General features: G+C 52.5%; 1 protein-coding gene across 4 annotated transcripts in view; it reads right to left on the reverse strand.

The window, feature by feature from the left end:
• NARS2 (asparaginyl-tRNA synthetase 2, mitochondrial) overlaps positions 1–16,485 on the reverse strand; it is a 70,387-nt gene that overhangs the window by 17,606 nt on the left and 36,296 nt on the right. For 3 of the 4 annotated variants that reach the window (XM_064168872.1, XM_064168891.1, XM_064168881.1), the window contains one exon: positions 8,441–8,573. The exons of the other annotated variant lie outside the window; for it this stretch is intronic. In XM_064168872.1, coding sequence (XP_064024942.1) covers positions 8,441–8,573 — 133 coding nt within the window. The remainder of the gene's footprint in view (positions 1–8,440; positions 8,574–16,485) is intronic. 4 annotated transcript variants of the gene reach the window in all.

The raw sequence follows: 16,485 nt of genomic DNA on the forward strand, positions 1-16,485 counted from the left end.
GGCTTGGCTGCAACACCTCCAGCCACGGCCACTCCACCACCTCCCTGGGCAGCCCATTCCAATGCCAATCACTCTCTCTGCCAGGAACTTCCTCCTAACATCCAGCCTAGACCTGTCCTGCCACAACTTGAGGCTGTGCCCCCTTGTTCCATTGCTGGTAGCCTAGGAGATGGGATACACACATATTGAGGCCATGGCCCAGAAGGGAGATATCAGGACCTCAAGGTTCAGTGAGCTTTGGGCATGTGCAGCTGATGGAACAGTACCAGGACCCTCAAGTCTCAGACTTGCACAAAACAGAACACTGCTACACTTGAGCTAAGTCATAATGGAAAAGCACCTGACAGAAGTTGTTGACTGGACAGGGCTGGGTGCTAGGTTGGACTGGATGAGCTTGGAGCTCTCTTCCAGCCTGCCTGATTCTCTGATTCTAAGTTAGTTATCTCAAACCCTACAAGAAGTGCTCCAAAATGAGACACTTTTAGCTCTCCTGGCTCCCAGTAGGCTGCCTCCAGCACCCTTCTCAGTTGGGATGCCTCACAGAATCTCTGACACCAAAGTTGACACAAGGCCTGGGTGAGACAGGGCTGGGTGCTAGGTTGAACTGGATGATCTTGGAGATCTCTTCCAACCTGGTTGGTTCTATGATTTAAGACTCAGCTCCTGCCCACTGCAAAATGCTGATGCCCTGTGAGGATTTAAACTCAAAGAGGAAAACATTTATTGTGGGCTGGTCTCTTTTACCCACCTCTCTACCTTCCCAGGCATTTGCTTTTATGCATTTGCTTTTCTGAGCATTTACATATTCCCCTGGCCAAGTATTCCTGTGTCTGGATGCTTTGTTTCTGTATGCTTTGGTTGAAGAAACCTTGTAGTAAGTTGTCATCTTCTTGTCCTTGAACCTGTAATTAAATCACTGCTTCACTAAATCATCTGTTGCAGGAAGTGCTGCTAAAATCAGCCTTTGATTTATTCCACCTTGGTAATAAATCCTGAACTGCTGACAAATCAAATCGTGTCCAATGTGCTCATCTGTGACATCAAGGCAAGACTTGGGGCACATTGTTCAACCTCCTGTCTTCATCACCTGTCCCAAACTGATGAACAACTCCTGCACCTCACCAGGCCTCCTGCATCAATCTGGGCTCTCTTTTTCAGAAGGGAAGACCCAACCAGAGGAGCAGCATTATTGTATGGCACCAAGCTGTGTGGCACAGTCGGCTTGCTAGAGGGCAGGGAGCCATCCAGAGGGACCTGGACAGGATGCAGAGGTGGGACCAAGCCAACCTCATGACATTCAACAAGGCCAAGTGGAAGGTCCTGCACCTGGGTTGGCACAATTCAAAGCACAACTCCAGGCTGGGTGGGGAATGTCTGAGAGCAGCCCTGAGGAACAGGACCCGGGGGTCTGGGCTGATGAAAAGCTCCACAGGAGCCTGCAGTGGGAGTGCAGCCCAGACACAACCCTGTGCTGGGCTGCAGCAAGAGCAGTGTGGGCACAGGGCAAGGGAGGGGATTCTGCCCCTTGGCTCTGCTCTCCTCACACCCCACCTGCAGTCCTGGGGGCAGTTCTGGAGCCCCCAGCACAAGCAGGACATGGAACTGTTGGAGGGAGTCCAGAGTAGGGCCACAAAGTTGCTCAAAGGGCTGCAGCAGCTCTGCTCTGAGGACAGGCTGAGAGAGTTGGGGCTGTGCAGCCTGGAGAACAGAAGGCTTCAAGGAGACCTTGGAGTGGCCTTCCAGTAGCTGAAGGGGAAGTGCAGGAGGGCTGGGGAGGGACTATTGACAAGGTCTTGTAATGACAGGACAAGGGGGAATGGGTTTGAACTGAGAGATGGGAGATTCAAACTATATGTTAGGAAGAAGTTCCTTACAGTGAGGGTGGTGAGACACTGGCACAGGTTGCCCAGGGAGGTTGAGGGAGCTGGGGGTGTGCAGCCTGCAGCAGAGGAGGCTCAGGGCAGAGCTCATTGCTGTTTATAACCACCTGAAGGGAGGCTGTAGCCAGGTGGGGTTGGGCACTGCTGCCAGGTATCCAGCAACAGAACAAGGAGGGACAGTCTCAAGTTGTGCCAGGCAGGACTAGGCTGGATGTGAGGAGAAAGTTCCTGGCAGAGAGAGTGATTGGCATTGGAATGGGCTGCCCAGGGAGGTGGTGGAGTGGCTGTGGCTGGAGGTGTTGCAGCCAAGCCTGGCTGGGGCACTTAGTGCCATGGTCTGGTTGGTTGGGCAGGGCTGGGTGCTAGGTTGGACTGGCTGAGCTTGGAGGTCAACCTGGTGGATTCTATGATTCTATGACATTAGAGAAGTTCTTGGCAATTCATCTGGTTTCACCAGCAGGGACAAAGGATTTTACATTAAGCTTCCTCTTTCTAGAAAACGAAAGTATCATCTGCTGTCAGCAAAGCATGTTGGTTAATTAGCACTTTAATTTCCCTCCCTCCCCCCCTCACTGTACGACAAAGTAACAATGAGGTTCCCACAGCAGTCAACATCAGCAGCTTCCTCTCATGGAAAAAAAAAAAGCTGTGGGTGGTATGGGAAAAAGAATCTGAGAAACATTTCCAGGTTTGAGACTCTGAGGTCTTATGCTGGCAAAAAAAAAAGAGGCAGACACGTGGGTCATGCATTGGCCTCCTCAGTGCTGGCATTTATGCCAACTAAACCAAGCACAAACAGTGAAGGGGAAGAAGGAGGAGTTGGGTGAAAAGAAATGGTAACTCTTGCACTGAGAACTTACAGCTTTAGGTAGATAGAAGAGAATCACAGAATCATAAAATCAACCACCTTGGAAGAACCTCCAAGCTCATCCAGCCCAACCTAGCACCCAGCCCTGCCCAACCAACCAGACCATGGCACTAAGTGCCCCAGCCAGGCTTGGCTGCAACACCTCCAGCCACGGCCACTCCACCACCTCCCTGGGCAGCCCATTCCAATGCCAATCACTCTCTCTGCCAGGAACTGCCTCCTAACATCCAGCCTAGACCTGCCCTGCCACAGCTTCAGACTCTGTCCCCTTCTTCTCTTGCTGCTTGCCTGGCAAAAGGGCCCAACCCCACCTGGCTACAGCCTCCCTTCAGGGAGTTGTAGACAGCAATGAGGTCACCCCAGCCTTATCCAATCAGGTAATATAATCAATGTTATAGGTAATAATTCAAGGGTGAGAGGCTGGACTGGGCTGCCCAGGGAGGTGCTTGAGGCCCCATGGCTGGAGGTGTTTAAGGCCAGGCTGGCTGAGGCTGTGGCCAGCCTGACCAAAGGCAAGGTGTCCTTTCCCATGGCAGGGGGGTTGGAACTGTCTGATTCTTGTGCTCCCTTCCAACCCTGACTGATTCTATGATGGAGGAGTAGAAAGCAGGCCACAAGAAAACATAGTGGAGAAGCACAACCCCATCGCTGTCTACAGCTACCTGCAGGGAGGCTGTAGCCAGGTGGGGTTGGGCTCTGCTGCCAGGCAACCAGCAACAGAACAAGGGGACACAGCCTTAAGTTGTGCCAGGGCAGGTCTAGGCTGGATGTTAGGAGGAAGTTGCTGGCAGAGAGAGTGATTGGCACTGGAATGGGCTGCCCAGGGAGGTGGTGGAGTGGCCATGGCTGGAGATGTTGAAGCCAAGCCTGGCTGGGGCACTTAGTGCCATGGTCTGGTTGGTTGGGCAGGGCTGGGTGCTAGGTTGGGCTGGCTGAGCTTGGAGCTCTCTTCCAACCTGGCTGATTCTATGCCAGCTGGATGTCACTCCAGGGAAGGAACCCACAGCCCTGCAGAAACCTCAATGTCCTGATGCTGCAGAAGACACTTAGAACAAATTTCCCTATGTAGTTACCAGAGTTTGTCGCCTTGAGAATGCAGCCAGACTTGACCAACTTCCTCAGCCTTGGCACTGAAGACAGAAAGTATTCTGAATGCAAATTATTCTGGAAGTCAAACCACACAGAATCATAGAAACATAGAATCAGTCAGGGTTGGAAGGGAGCACAAGGAGCAGCCAGTGCCAACCCCCCTGCCATGCCCAGGGACACCCTACCCTAGAGCAGGCTGCACACAATCTCAGCCAGCCTGGCCTCAAACACCTCCAGCCATGGGGCCTCAACCACCTCCCTGGGCAACCCAGTCCAGCCTCTCACCACTCTCCTGCTCAGCAACTTCCTCCTCACCTCCAGCCTCACTCTCTCCACCTCCACCTTTGCTCCATTCCCCCCACTCCTGCCACTTCCTCACACCCTCAAAAGTCCCTCCCCAGCATTTTTGGAGCCCCCTTCAGATGCTGGAAGGCCACAAGAAGGTCCCCTGGGAGCCTCCTCTGCTCCAGCCTGCACAGCCCCAACTCTTTCAGTCCTGAACCTGGCAGCCAAAATCACTGCTGACTTCATTTCATGCCTCAAGTCCCTTGTGTAAAACAGAGGTAATAATGCTCCATGTCACTGGGCTGTAATGACAGCAGATTAATTTTGATCAAGTACATAACCAATGGAAGACAATGCTGCTGCCCTCAGGACAGAGCTCAAGTTCTGTGCTTCAAATTGCCTTCCTCAGCTTCAAGAGATGTGTTGCCTACCTCTTAAAGAGACAGTGCTGCTAGGATATGATCTTGTTAAAAAAGACTAGCAGTATGCATGGCATGCCAGAAAAAATCCCTCAGGCAAACTCCCAGGGCCTTGCAGCATCTGAAGGGGGCTCCAAAAAAAGCTGGGGAGGGACTTTTGAGGGTGTGAGGGAGTGGCAGGAGTGGGGGAATGGAGCAAAGCTGGAGGTGGGGAGAGTGAGGAGGAGGTTCTTGAGCAGGAGAGTGGTGAGAGGCTGGACTGGGTTGCCCAGGGAGGGGGTTGAGGCCCCATGGCTGGAGGTGTTTGAGGCCAGGCTGGCTGAGGCTGTGTGCAGCCTGCTCTGGGCATGGCAGGGGGGTTGGAACTGCCTGCTCCTTGTGGTCCCTTCTAACTCTGTCTGATTCTGTGATTCTAAGCTTCTTCGCAGCACTAAGTCATGCTTTGGCTCAGAACAGAACCTGAGATTGCCTGAGCAGTGATGAATGAGAACTTCACAAGCACTGTGCAGCTAACTGAAGAATAACTGAGTGCCACTCTGTGCAATTACAGCAGGAGAAAAGGATTTCAAGCTCTTTGCTCCCAAATATATGTAACTTTGATACCAAAATCTTTTCCCTTCTATTTTAGGCACTGTCCCTGGAGGTGTTCAAGACTGGATGAGGCACTTAGTGTCATGGTCTAGCTGACTGGCTAAGGCTGGGTGCTAGGTTGGACTGGATGATCTTGGAGGTCTCTTCCATCCTGGTTGATTCTATGATTCTATTTTCTAAGGGAAACTCTGCTTCTTTTGGAGCTTTGGCTGAGAGACTGATCTCAAACCTCACCAGTGAGTGGTAAACATGCAGCTCTTTGGATCATGGCTCTTCTGAAGAGTCTCCAAGCAAACACTTCAAGATGTCCCTGAAGAAGCTGAGCTTTCCCAGCACACTAACTCGCTGAAGTTGGAGGTATTCAGTGCAAATGTTGAATACCAGCTTTAAAAATAAATGTTAAACAATCCAGCTCTTTATGTGAGGACAAAGTTCAGATGCTAACCCTGGCTAAGAGCCCCCAAGGCTTTCAACTGGGCGTTTTGCACCAAACAAAGAACTTGCAGATGACGACCAGCAGACAAATTGTCCAACAGGCAGGGAAGAGGGAATTTAGGTCAGTCATGTGGGGGTGGGGAGGGAAAAGAAACTTAACTCAGGCTTTAGAGCAGTTGTCAGCTGTTTGTTTTTGCTTTAAAAAAAGAGAGAGATTGCTCAATGGTTTAAAAATAAACAAAATGGGAACTCCACTTCTGCAATGAAAACATCACCGGAGTGGAGCATGTTGCAATGCAGGCTCAGTATGAGGCATGTGAAACGAAGGCTGCTGGGAGGCTTTGTGTCCTGGGGAAAGATGCTTGGCAGAGATCCGAGGACAGAGGGAAGAAGTGAAAGAAGAGAGGCCAAATGGAGGCTTCACAAGGTATTTAGTAACAATAAAAGTCAACTTGAAGGGAGAAGTTCCTCCTTCCCCTACAAGTAGAAGCTCTTCACATTGCAGACCAGTTCTTAAATCTAATTCTCTGGATTGGCTGTACTTCAAAAGCCATGGAATTAGGGTTCTCAGCACAAGAGTACAGATGTGTTCTACTGTGCTCAAGGGCTCAAACATCACTTAACAAGACTTAATGAGATCCTGCTTATTACAGTAGATAAAAGCAGTGAAGATTTCAATCAGCCTCTGGTCACCCAGAGAAATAGGGAAGTAAGGTGTAAACACACACACAGAATCACAGAATCAAGCAGGTTGGAAGAGACCTTCAAGCTCAGCCAGCCCAACCTAGCACCCAGCCCTGCCCAACCAACCAGACCATGGCACTAAGTGCCCCAGCCAGGCTTGGCTGCAACACCTCCAGCCACGGCCACTCCACCATCTCCCTGGGCAGCCCATTCCAGTGCCAATCACTCTCTCTGCCAGCAACTTCCTCCTCACATCCAGCCTAGACCTCCCCTGCCACAGCTTGAGACTCTGTCCCTTTCTTCTCTTGCTGCTTGCCTGGCAGCAGAGCCCAACCCCACCTGGCTACAGCCTCCCTGCAGGTCTTGTACATAGCAATGAGGTTACCCCTGAGAATATGCTATGCTCTGAGAATAGAGGTTGCCCTAGTGGAAAGCAGCTCCATGAAGAAAGACCTTGGAGTCCTGGTGGACAGCAAGTTCTCCATGGGACAAGAATGTGCTCTTGTGGCCAGGAGGGCCAATGGTATCCTGGGATGCAGCAAGAAAAGTGTGTCCAGCAGGCCTAGAGAGGTTCTTCTCTCCCTCTGCTCTGTCCTGGTGAGACCATACCTGGAGTGCTGTGTCCAGTTTTGGGCTCCCCAACTCAAGAGAGACAATGACTTGCTAGAGTCAAAGAGAGAGCCATGAGGATGGCTGGGGGACTTGAGCATCACCCCTATGGCAAGAGGCTGAGAGCCCTGGGGCTGTTTAGTCTGGAGAAGAGAAGGCTGAGAGGAGAACTGATCCATGTGTACAGATAGCTGAGGGGTGGGTGTGAAGTGGATGAGGCCAATCTCTTTTTGATGGTGCACAGTACCAAGACAAGGAGCAATGGATACAAACTGGGACAGAGAAGGTCTCACCTCAACATGAGAAGAAACTTCTTCACAGTGAGGGTGAGAGAGCCCTGGAACAGGCTGCCTAGGGTGGCTGTGGACTCTCCTTCTGTGGAGACTGTCAAAACCTGCTGGGATGCATCCCTGTGCAGTCTACCCTAGGGGATCCTGCTTTAGGAGGGGAGTTGGACTCAGTGATTTTTGGAGGTCACTTCCAACCTCCAACATTCTGTGATTCTGGAGAAAAGGAGAGACAAAAGAAAGAGCAGGATGCTGCTAATGACAGAGCAGAGAGATTCTCCACAGGTCACTCTACATAGCCCAGTGCCACCCAGACCTTCAAGATGCAGAAGCAGGACACACAACAGACAGAGTATGTCAGCTCTGACTCAGCAGACTCTGTGTGACCCAGGCTGAAGAAGCCACCACCTGGATGTTATTTTACAACTCTGTAGCCAGTGCCTCAGGTCTTTTTCTTCTTAAAACTATTTCTCCAAGAGATTTCCTTGGAGCTGATCTGATATATGAGAGTGTGTGTGGATGGTTATTCACAAGTCTTAGGGGAATAAGCTGCCTTATATGCTGAGACCAGTGAGATGTATTAGCATCCATCATGTGGCTAGACTGCAACTGAGAGGTCAATCCTGCAAAATCAAAAGCTAGCTGACTAAGGAGTTCTTTCACAGCCAACAGTGAATGCCAGGAACTGTTGTTTCTACTTGTGATTTCAACGTAGCTTTCAAGGAGCTCTTTAGAGAGCACACCAAGTGACATGCTGATTAAAACTGCTTAGCGTCACTGGAGAGATGCTGAAGGTTTTGAAGGGGAAAGTGCCACTTTCCTTAGCACCAGTCAAGCACATTTACACTTCTCCTGGCAATACAGCAACTGTGCAGCCTCCCACTCAGATGAGGGTTGTGTGTGCACTTATGTTTTCCCTTCCAAATACCTGCTGTGGTCTCGTCTCTGCTGAGCAAAACCTGATCCTTGGGAAGCCCTTGTGCAACCTCTAACCCGAGAGGAGTTGTGACCACAGTTGAGGGCAGGGGGCACTGCTCAGGCAGGATGAAGTTCTGGCACCAGCTGTGGGGTCCTCTTCTTCTCTGCAGCCTGTCTGGATGTGTGTTCTGCCTCTGCATCTTGAAGGTCTGGGTGTCTTTCAAGGCCTGTCTGGATGTGTTCCTGTGTGATCTGTGTTAGACAGCATTGTCCTGCTCTGGCAGGGGGGTTGGACTGGATGATCTCCTTGGGTCCCTTCCCACCCCTAACATCCTGTGAGCCTGTGATCCTGCATACACACTTGGCAATACCCACCTGCATGATGTCCTGGAGGCTTTCAGTGAAGGACAGCTCAGCCTCCACCATATAGAACTCTGCCAGGTGCCGGCGGCTCTGTGAGTTTTCTGCTCGGAAGGTCGGGCCAAAGGCAAACACGTGAGTGAAAGCCCTGCAAGATGACAAGGAGCAGGTAAGGCAGGCCCAGCACACAAATGGGTCTCATAACTAAAGCACTCACTTTACAGCCAGGAGCTAGAATCGTAGAATCAAACAGGTTGGCAGAGAGCTCCAAGCTCATCCAGCCCAACCTAGCACCCAGCCCTGCCCAACCAACCAGACCATGGCACTAAGTGCCCCAGCCAGGCTTGGCTGCAACACCTCCAGCCACAGCCACTCCACCACCTCCCTGGGCAGCCCATTCCAATGCCAATCACTCTCTCTGCCAGCAACTTCCTAACAACATCCAGCCTAGACCTGCCCTGCCACAGCTTCAGGCTTTGTCCCCTTCTTCTCTTGCTGCTTGCCTGGCAGCAGAGCCCAACCCCACCTGGCTACAGCCTCCCTGCAGGCAGCAATGAGCTCTGCCCTGAGCCTCCTCTTCTGCAGGCTGCACACCCCCAGCTCCCTCAGCCTCTCCTCACAGGGCTGTGCTCCAGGCCATTTTCATTTAATTTTTGACTAGTTTAATGCCACTGCTGAGTACACTACACCGAAGGCTTCCATTCCTTCACCCAGGCACACAGAGGGGTTATTCACACCTCTCCATGACTCACAGAGCTTGCACAAAAATGCTGTTCAGCTTTCACTGAGCACCACTTGTGCTTGGGACACAAATCATAGAATCACATGGAAGGGACCACACAAAACATTTAGTTCCAAGCCCCCTGCCATGCCCAGGGACACCCTACCCTAGAGCAGGCTGCACACAGCCTCAGCCAGCCTGGCCTCAAACACCTCCAGCCATGGGGCCTCAACCACCTCCCTGGGCAACCCACTCCAGCCTCTCACCACTCTCCTGCTCAACAACTTCCTCCTCACCTCCAGCCTCACTCTCCCCACCTCCACCTTTGCTCCATTCCCCCCACTCCTGACACTCCCTGACATCCTAAAAAGTCCCTCCCCAGCTTTTTTGGAGCCCCCTTCAGATTCTGCAAGGCCACAAGAAGGTCCCCTGGGAGCCTCCTCTGCTGCAGCCTGCACAGCCCCAACTCTTTCAGGCTGTGCTCACAGCAGAGCTGCTGCAGCCTCTCAGCATCCTCCTGGCCCTGCTCTGAACTCACTTCAGCATGGCCACATCCCAGCGAGATCAGTGCAGAAGCACACAGACATCACACCACTCAGCCTCTCCATGTGCTTCACATTTGCTTGCCGGCAGTGCCTGACCCTTACGGCTGCTGTGACACCCCACAGCTCCACGGAAGGGAGCAGGACCCTGTGCAGAGCCGCGGGGCAGGAGGTGATGCAGCGAGCGGGGCCGGGGCGGCACTGCCGCAGGCTGCGCGGCGCACGGATTGCAGTCGCCCTCTAGCGGCAAGACCAAAGACTACTGCTGAAAGAGCCTTCGAGATGCAGTTGGGCTCCTTCCACGCAGCTGACAACGGTTCAGCTAAAAGGTCACAGAGCACATCTGGGATCGCGTTTCATGCCGAAGCAACCAATTCATTTCCTATTTGGAAGCTACTTCTCCAGCAAGCTTCTGGAGAGTTGACTTAAACACATCACCTCCTGTTCTGCAGCCACGTCATGCAGTGTGACACAGGATACAACCTGCTTAACTCCCCACTTCATGGAGTCAGAGAATCAACTGGGTTGGAAGAGAGCTCCAAGCTCAGCCAGTCCAACCTAGCACCCAGCCCTGCCCAACCAACCAGACCATGGCACTAAGTGCCCCAGCCAGGCTTGGCTGCAACACCTCCAGCCATGGCCACTCCACCACCTCCCTGGGCAGCCCATTCCAATGCCAATCACTCTCTCTGCCAGCAACTTCCTAACAACATCCAGCCTAGACCTGCCCTGCCACAGCTTCAGGCTTTGTCCCCTTCTTCTCTTGCTGCTTGCCTGGCAGCAGAGCCCAACCCCACCTGGCTACAGCCTCCCTGCAGGCAGCTGCAGGCAGCAATCAGCTCTGCCCTGAGCCTCCTCTGCTGCAGGCTGCACACCCCCAGCTCCCTCAGCCTCTCCTCACAGGGCTGTGCTCCAGGCCTCTCCTCAGCCTTGCTGCCCTTCTCTTGACACTTCCCAATACATCAACATCTCTCTTGAATGGAGGAGCCCAGAACTGGACACAGCACTCAAGCTGTGGCCTGAGCAGTGCTGAGCATAGGGGCAGAAGAACCTCTCTTGTCCTAGTGGCCACCTTCCTGTTAAACAGCAACACAGCTTTAGAAGTTTTGGTTTTACTGTGGGGGACCTGCACTCAAAGCAATACCTTTTACAGCAAGACCAATGAGCACTTGGGCTCCTGGACATGCTCAGTCCAGTGACAGCTTCCCAAACAGATGCTGTGACAGCTGCTTCCTCTCATGCTGCATGAGAAGCAAACTATGATCAAGGAGAGAGCAAGCTGCTTTAGAAAACAGAAGTGGACCAGGTAGCTTCTATCTTTGGTACTTAGAATCGCAGAACCAGGCAGGGCTGGAGGGGACCACAAGAAGCAGCCAGTGCCAACCCCCCTGCCATGCCCAGGGACACCCTACCCTAGAGCAGGCTGCACACAGCTTCAGCCAGCCTGGCCTCAAACACCTCCAGCCATGGGGCCTCAACCACCTCCCTGGGCAACCCAGTCCAGCCTCTCACCACTCTCCTGCTCAATAACTTCCTCCTCACCTCCAGCCTCACTCTCCCCACCTCCACCTTTGCTCCATTCCCCCCACTCCTGACACTCCCTCACACACTCAAAAGTCCCTCCCCAGCTTTTTTGTAGTCCCCTTCAGATGCTGCAAGGCCACAAGAAAGTCCCCTGGGAGCCTCCTCTGCTCCAGCCTGCACAGCCCCAACTCTTTCAGGCTGTGCTCATAGGACTTCTTTAGCTTGATACTGTTTGTAGCTGCAGACAGCACATAGGAAGAAGAACCTGATCAGCAGAGATTCAGCATAGTTTAGCACTCATGAAAGGATGTGTGCTAATTGCTGGGGCTGGCATTTGACCTGCATCTTGCTCTGCAAGCCTCCAACATAAAGAGGATGTTCACTGAAGTTTCTGCAGAGAGTAATTTAGTTACACTGCAGTTTAAACAAAGGACACTATAAAGAGCAGCACTTTCCCTTTGCCCCTTACGGAGGCATCTGCACTGCAAAGAAAGGAACACACAGATTCAGCTTCCCTCATCTGCTCCCTGCTGTCACATGATGGTAAAAGGTTATGATCCAAAGAAACAGCACTTTCTTTTGCCTGGAGTAAACATGGCAGAGGAAAGTTCCAGGTCCAGACTCAATACACAGCCTGACTGCAGGTTTCTTCTTCCTGTTGGCTCAGCTTTCCTTGCTACAACAAATCCACTTTTTGTCCTTACTTTACTCCCATATCTGTACTCTCTCATACATAGAATCACAGAATTAATCAGGTTGGCAGAGAGCTCCAAGCTCATCCAGCCCAACCTAGCACCCAGCCCTGCCCAACCAACCAGACCATGGCACTAAGTGCCCCAGCCAGGCTTGGCTGCAACACCTCCAGCCACGGCCACTCCACCACCTCCCTGGGCAGCCCATTCCAATGCCAATCACTCTCTCTGCCAGCAACTTCCTAACAACATCCAGCCTAGACCTGCCCTGACACAGCTTCAGACTCTGTCCCCTTCTTCTCTTGCTGCTTGCCTGGCAGCAGAGCCCAACCCCACCTGGCTACAGCCTCCCTGCAGGCAGCTGCAGACAGCAATGAGCTCTGCCCTGAGCCTCCTCTGCTGCAGGCTGCACACCCCCAGCTCCCTCAGCCTCTCCTCACAGGGCTCTGCTCCAGGCCCCTCCCCAGCCTTGCTGCCCTGCTCCAAACACCTTCCAGCACCTCAACAGCTCTCTGCAATTCAGGAGCCCACAACTCGACACAGCACTCCAGGGGTGGCCTGAGCAGTGCTGAGCACAGGGGCACAAGAACCTCCCTTGTCCTGCTGCCCACACTGCTCCTGAGCCAGCCCAGGATGCCATTGCCTCTGCTGCCCACCTGGGCACTGCTGCCTCAGCTTCAGCTCCTCTCTACCAGCACCCCCAGCTCCCTCTCTGCCTGGCTGCTCTCAGCCACTCTGGCCCCAGCCTGCAGTGCTGCTTGGGGTTGTTGTGGCCAAAGTGTAGAACCCTGCACTTGGCCTTGTTCACTCTCATCCCCTTGGCCTCTGCCCTCCCATCCAGCCTGGCCAGGGCCCTTTGCAGGGCTCTCCTACCCTCCAACAGCTCTACAGCTGCTCCTAGCTTGGTGCCATCTGCAAACTCACTGCTGCTGGACTCAATTCCCTGCTCCAGATCATCACTAAAGATACTGAACAGGACTGGGCTCATGACCACAACATTTATGATGCTCACCAGATTTGGCAGCAAATATCTTTCCTTCAGCATCATTAAGGCTGAGAGATGAGGCTGTTTAGTCTGGAGAAGACTGAGAGGAGATCTTATGGATGTTTATAAACACTGGAATGGTGAGTCAAGAAGAAGGGGACAGTCTCTTTTCAGTGGTGTCTTGTGATAGGACAAGGGGCAATGGATATAAACTAGAACACAGAAGTTCCACTTCAACATAAGGAACAATATGTGTCACTGTAACAGTGATGGAGCAGTGGAACAGGCTGCCCAAAGAGGTTGTGGAATCTCCTCCTCTAGAGACGTTCAAGGTTCATCTGGATGCATTCCAGATTCAGGGAGAGCAGTGGATGTAGTCTACCTCGACCTTAGCAAGGCCTTTGACACCATCTCTCATGGCATTTTAGTGAGCAAGCTAAGGAAGTGTGGGATGGAAGAGCAGACTGTGAGGTGGGTTAGGAATTCCTTACAAGATAGAGTTCAGAGGGTGGTGATCAATGGTGCCAGGTCCAGCTGGAGAGCTGTGACCAGTGGTGTCCCCCAGGGATCAGTGCTGGGGCCAGTCCTGTTCAGCATCTTCATCAAAGACATTGATAAGGGCACAGACAGACAGAGGCTGCTCAGCAGGTTTGCTGCTGACACCAAGCTGGGAGGCTTGGCTGATAGACCTGGAGGCTCTGCTGCCATCCAGAGAGCCCTGGGCACAGAGGGACCAGATGAAGCTCAGCAAGGACAAGTGCAGAGTCCTGCATCTGGGGAGGGATAATAAACTGCAGCAGGACAGGCTGGGAGGTGACTGCTGGAGAGCAGCCCTGTGGAGAGGGAGCTGGGGGTCCTGGTGGCTAACAAGTTCCCCATGGCACAGCAATGTGCCCTGGGGCCAATAGGCCAATGGGATCCTGGGGTGTATTAAGCAGAGTGTGTCCAGCAGATCAAGGGAGGTTCTCCTGTCCCTCTGCTCTGCCCTGCTGAGACCTCATCTCGAGCACTGCCTTCAGTTTTGGGCTCCCCAGTTGCAGAGGGACAGGGATCTGCTGGAGAGGGTCCAGCAGAGGGCTAGGAGGATGATGAGGGGACTGGAGGGCACTGCCTGATGAGGAGAGGCTGAGGGCCCTGGGGCTGCTTAGTCTGGAGAAGACTTAGAAACATTGATCAAATCCTCTCTAAGTATCTGAGGGCTGCCAGGAGGGGGGTACAGGCTCTGCTCACTGCTCCCTGGGATAGGACAAGCAGCAATGGATGGAAGCTGCAGCTCAGGAGGTTTCAGCTTGACACAAGGGGGAACTTCTTGCCTGGAAGGGTCCCAGAGCCCTGGCACAGGCTGCCCAGAGAGGTTGTGGAGTCTCCTTCTCTGGAGCCTTTCCAGGCCTGTCTTGATGTGTTCCTGTGTGATCTGTGTTAGATTGTGTGGTGCTGCTCTGGCAGAGGGGTTGGACTGGATGATCTCCTTGGGTCTCTTCCAACCCCTAACATCCTGTGAGCCTGGGATCCTGTGATTCCTGTGTGACCTGCCCTGGGTAATCCTGCTCTGGCAGGGGGATAGGACTCAATCTCCAGAGGGCCTTTCCAACCCCCACCACTGTATGACTCTGTGATCATTCTGAGCATGTCTCATTTCCCCCTGCTGCTTTCCCTGCTCGGTGCAATGTTACTGTAAACTTCTGCAGTCCTTCACATTGCCCTTTGCTATAGCATCTATAAAACCTCAGCAATGTTTAGAGAAGTGATGGACCAAGACTATTACTCACTGCACAGGTCAGTGTTACCTCATCAGTTCCTTTTGCTCTCCCATCTGCAGCCATCTGTTGTCTTGGGTCACACAGCAATGCACATTCTTGCTCAGAAGCCCTTTTTTGTGTTGTGTTGCTTTTTCCATGTTCATACAACACCTGGCACAACAACCTCTTGGATCCAAAACCTTAAGAGCCTCCACTGCTATAGCAATCCAAACAACAAACATGAAACAATGAGTCACTTGGCCAAAACTGTTCAGTGGTTAAGGCAGAAGTGGTCAAAAGCTTTGGCTTGCCAGGCCATGGAGGTTGCCTTGCAGTGGGAAACAGGAGATGCATGGAATCAGTCAGGGTTGGAAAGGACCACAAGGACCAGCCAGTTCCAGCCCCCCTGCCATGCCCAGGGACACCCTAGCCTAGAGCAGACTGCACACAGCCTGGCCACTATTACAAGAGGGTTTAAAGGAGAGTGTCCAGAGCAGGTCCAGGAGGATGCTGAGAGGATAGCAGCAGCTCTGCTGTGAGCACAGCCTGAAAGAGTTGGGGCTGTGCAGGCTGGAGCAGAGGAGGCTCCCAGGGGACCTTCTTGTGGCCTTCCAGCAGCTGAAGGGGGCTCCAAAAAAGCTGGGGAGGGACTTTTCAGGCTGTCAGGGATGGATGTGAGGAGGAAGTTGTTGAGCAGGAGAGTGGTGAGAGGCTGGAGTGGGTTGCTCAGGGAGGTGGTTGAGGCCCCATCCCTGGCAGTCTTTCATGCCAGGCTGGCTGAGGCTGTGTGTAGCCTGCTCTAGGGCAGGGTGTCTCTGGGCATGGCAGGGGGTTGGCACTGGCTGCTCCTTGTGCTCCCTTCCAACTCTGACTGATTCTATGCTTCTACAAAATAGGACAAGGGCTGATGATATTAAACTAAAGTGGAGAGATTCAGATTTTAAACTAAAACAGAGAGATTCTGACTAGATAGAAGGAAGACTTTTTTTACACTGAAGGTGGTGAAACACAGACCAAAGAGGTGGTAGAAGCCCCATCCCTGGTAACATTCCACGTTTCCAGGTACTTAGTGCCATGGTCTGGTTGACTGGATAGGGCTGGGTGCTAGGTTGGACTGGATGAGCTTGGAGCTCTCTTCCAACCTGGTTGATTCTATGATGCTGTGATTCCATGTCAGGTTGGATGGGGCTCTCCAAACCTGCTCTAGTTAAAGATGTCTCTGCTCACTGCAGGGGGGTTGGCCTAGATGAACTTTAAAGGTCTCCTGAAACATTCTATGCTTCTATGAACTTCATGGACTGTCAAGAGGTGCTCAACAACAGCAAGAATAAGGGCTTTGTGATAGCCTATAGAGAGCATCACTGGTGTCAGGCTGAATTGGCCTGCCTGCCCCTTGAGTGAAGGGGAAAAGAAACCCCAACCCCCCAAGCAAATTCTTATCTGGAGGGAGAGGGGGAAAATAAACCCCAACCCCCCCAAGCAAAATCTTATCTGGAGGGAGAGGAGGAACAATTCATTCCTCAAGCTAACAGTGAAGGGGAAAGATAGATCCAAATAACTGTGAGAACTTCACCACAAGCCCAGGACCCTGGCAAAGGGAAACTAAGCAGATGTCCTGTTGGCCAAGTGATCAAAGGAGCACAATAAACACAACTCATCTGGTAGTGGTAATGCAACACTGGCCAAAGACCCAGCTAAAAATACCTCCAGCCACTTGCTCAGCTCCAAGCGTGAACAACTCTTTTTCATCCAGCCACCCATACCCTCTTTGCTGTGCTCTGCCTTTTGAACCATGAATCAAATGTCCACCACACAAACCTGACCTTCCCTTGTACTTCATCTGCTACTCAAAAGCAG

This window comes from Pogoniulus pusillus, chromosome 3 (genome assembly GCF_015220805.1).
Source record: "Pogoniulus pusillus isolate bPogPus1 chromosome 3, bPogPus1.pri, whole genome shotgun sequence".
Taxonomy (NCBI): Eukaryota; Metazoa; Chordata; class Aves; order Piciformes; family Lybiidae; genus Pogoniulus; species Pogoniulus pusillus.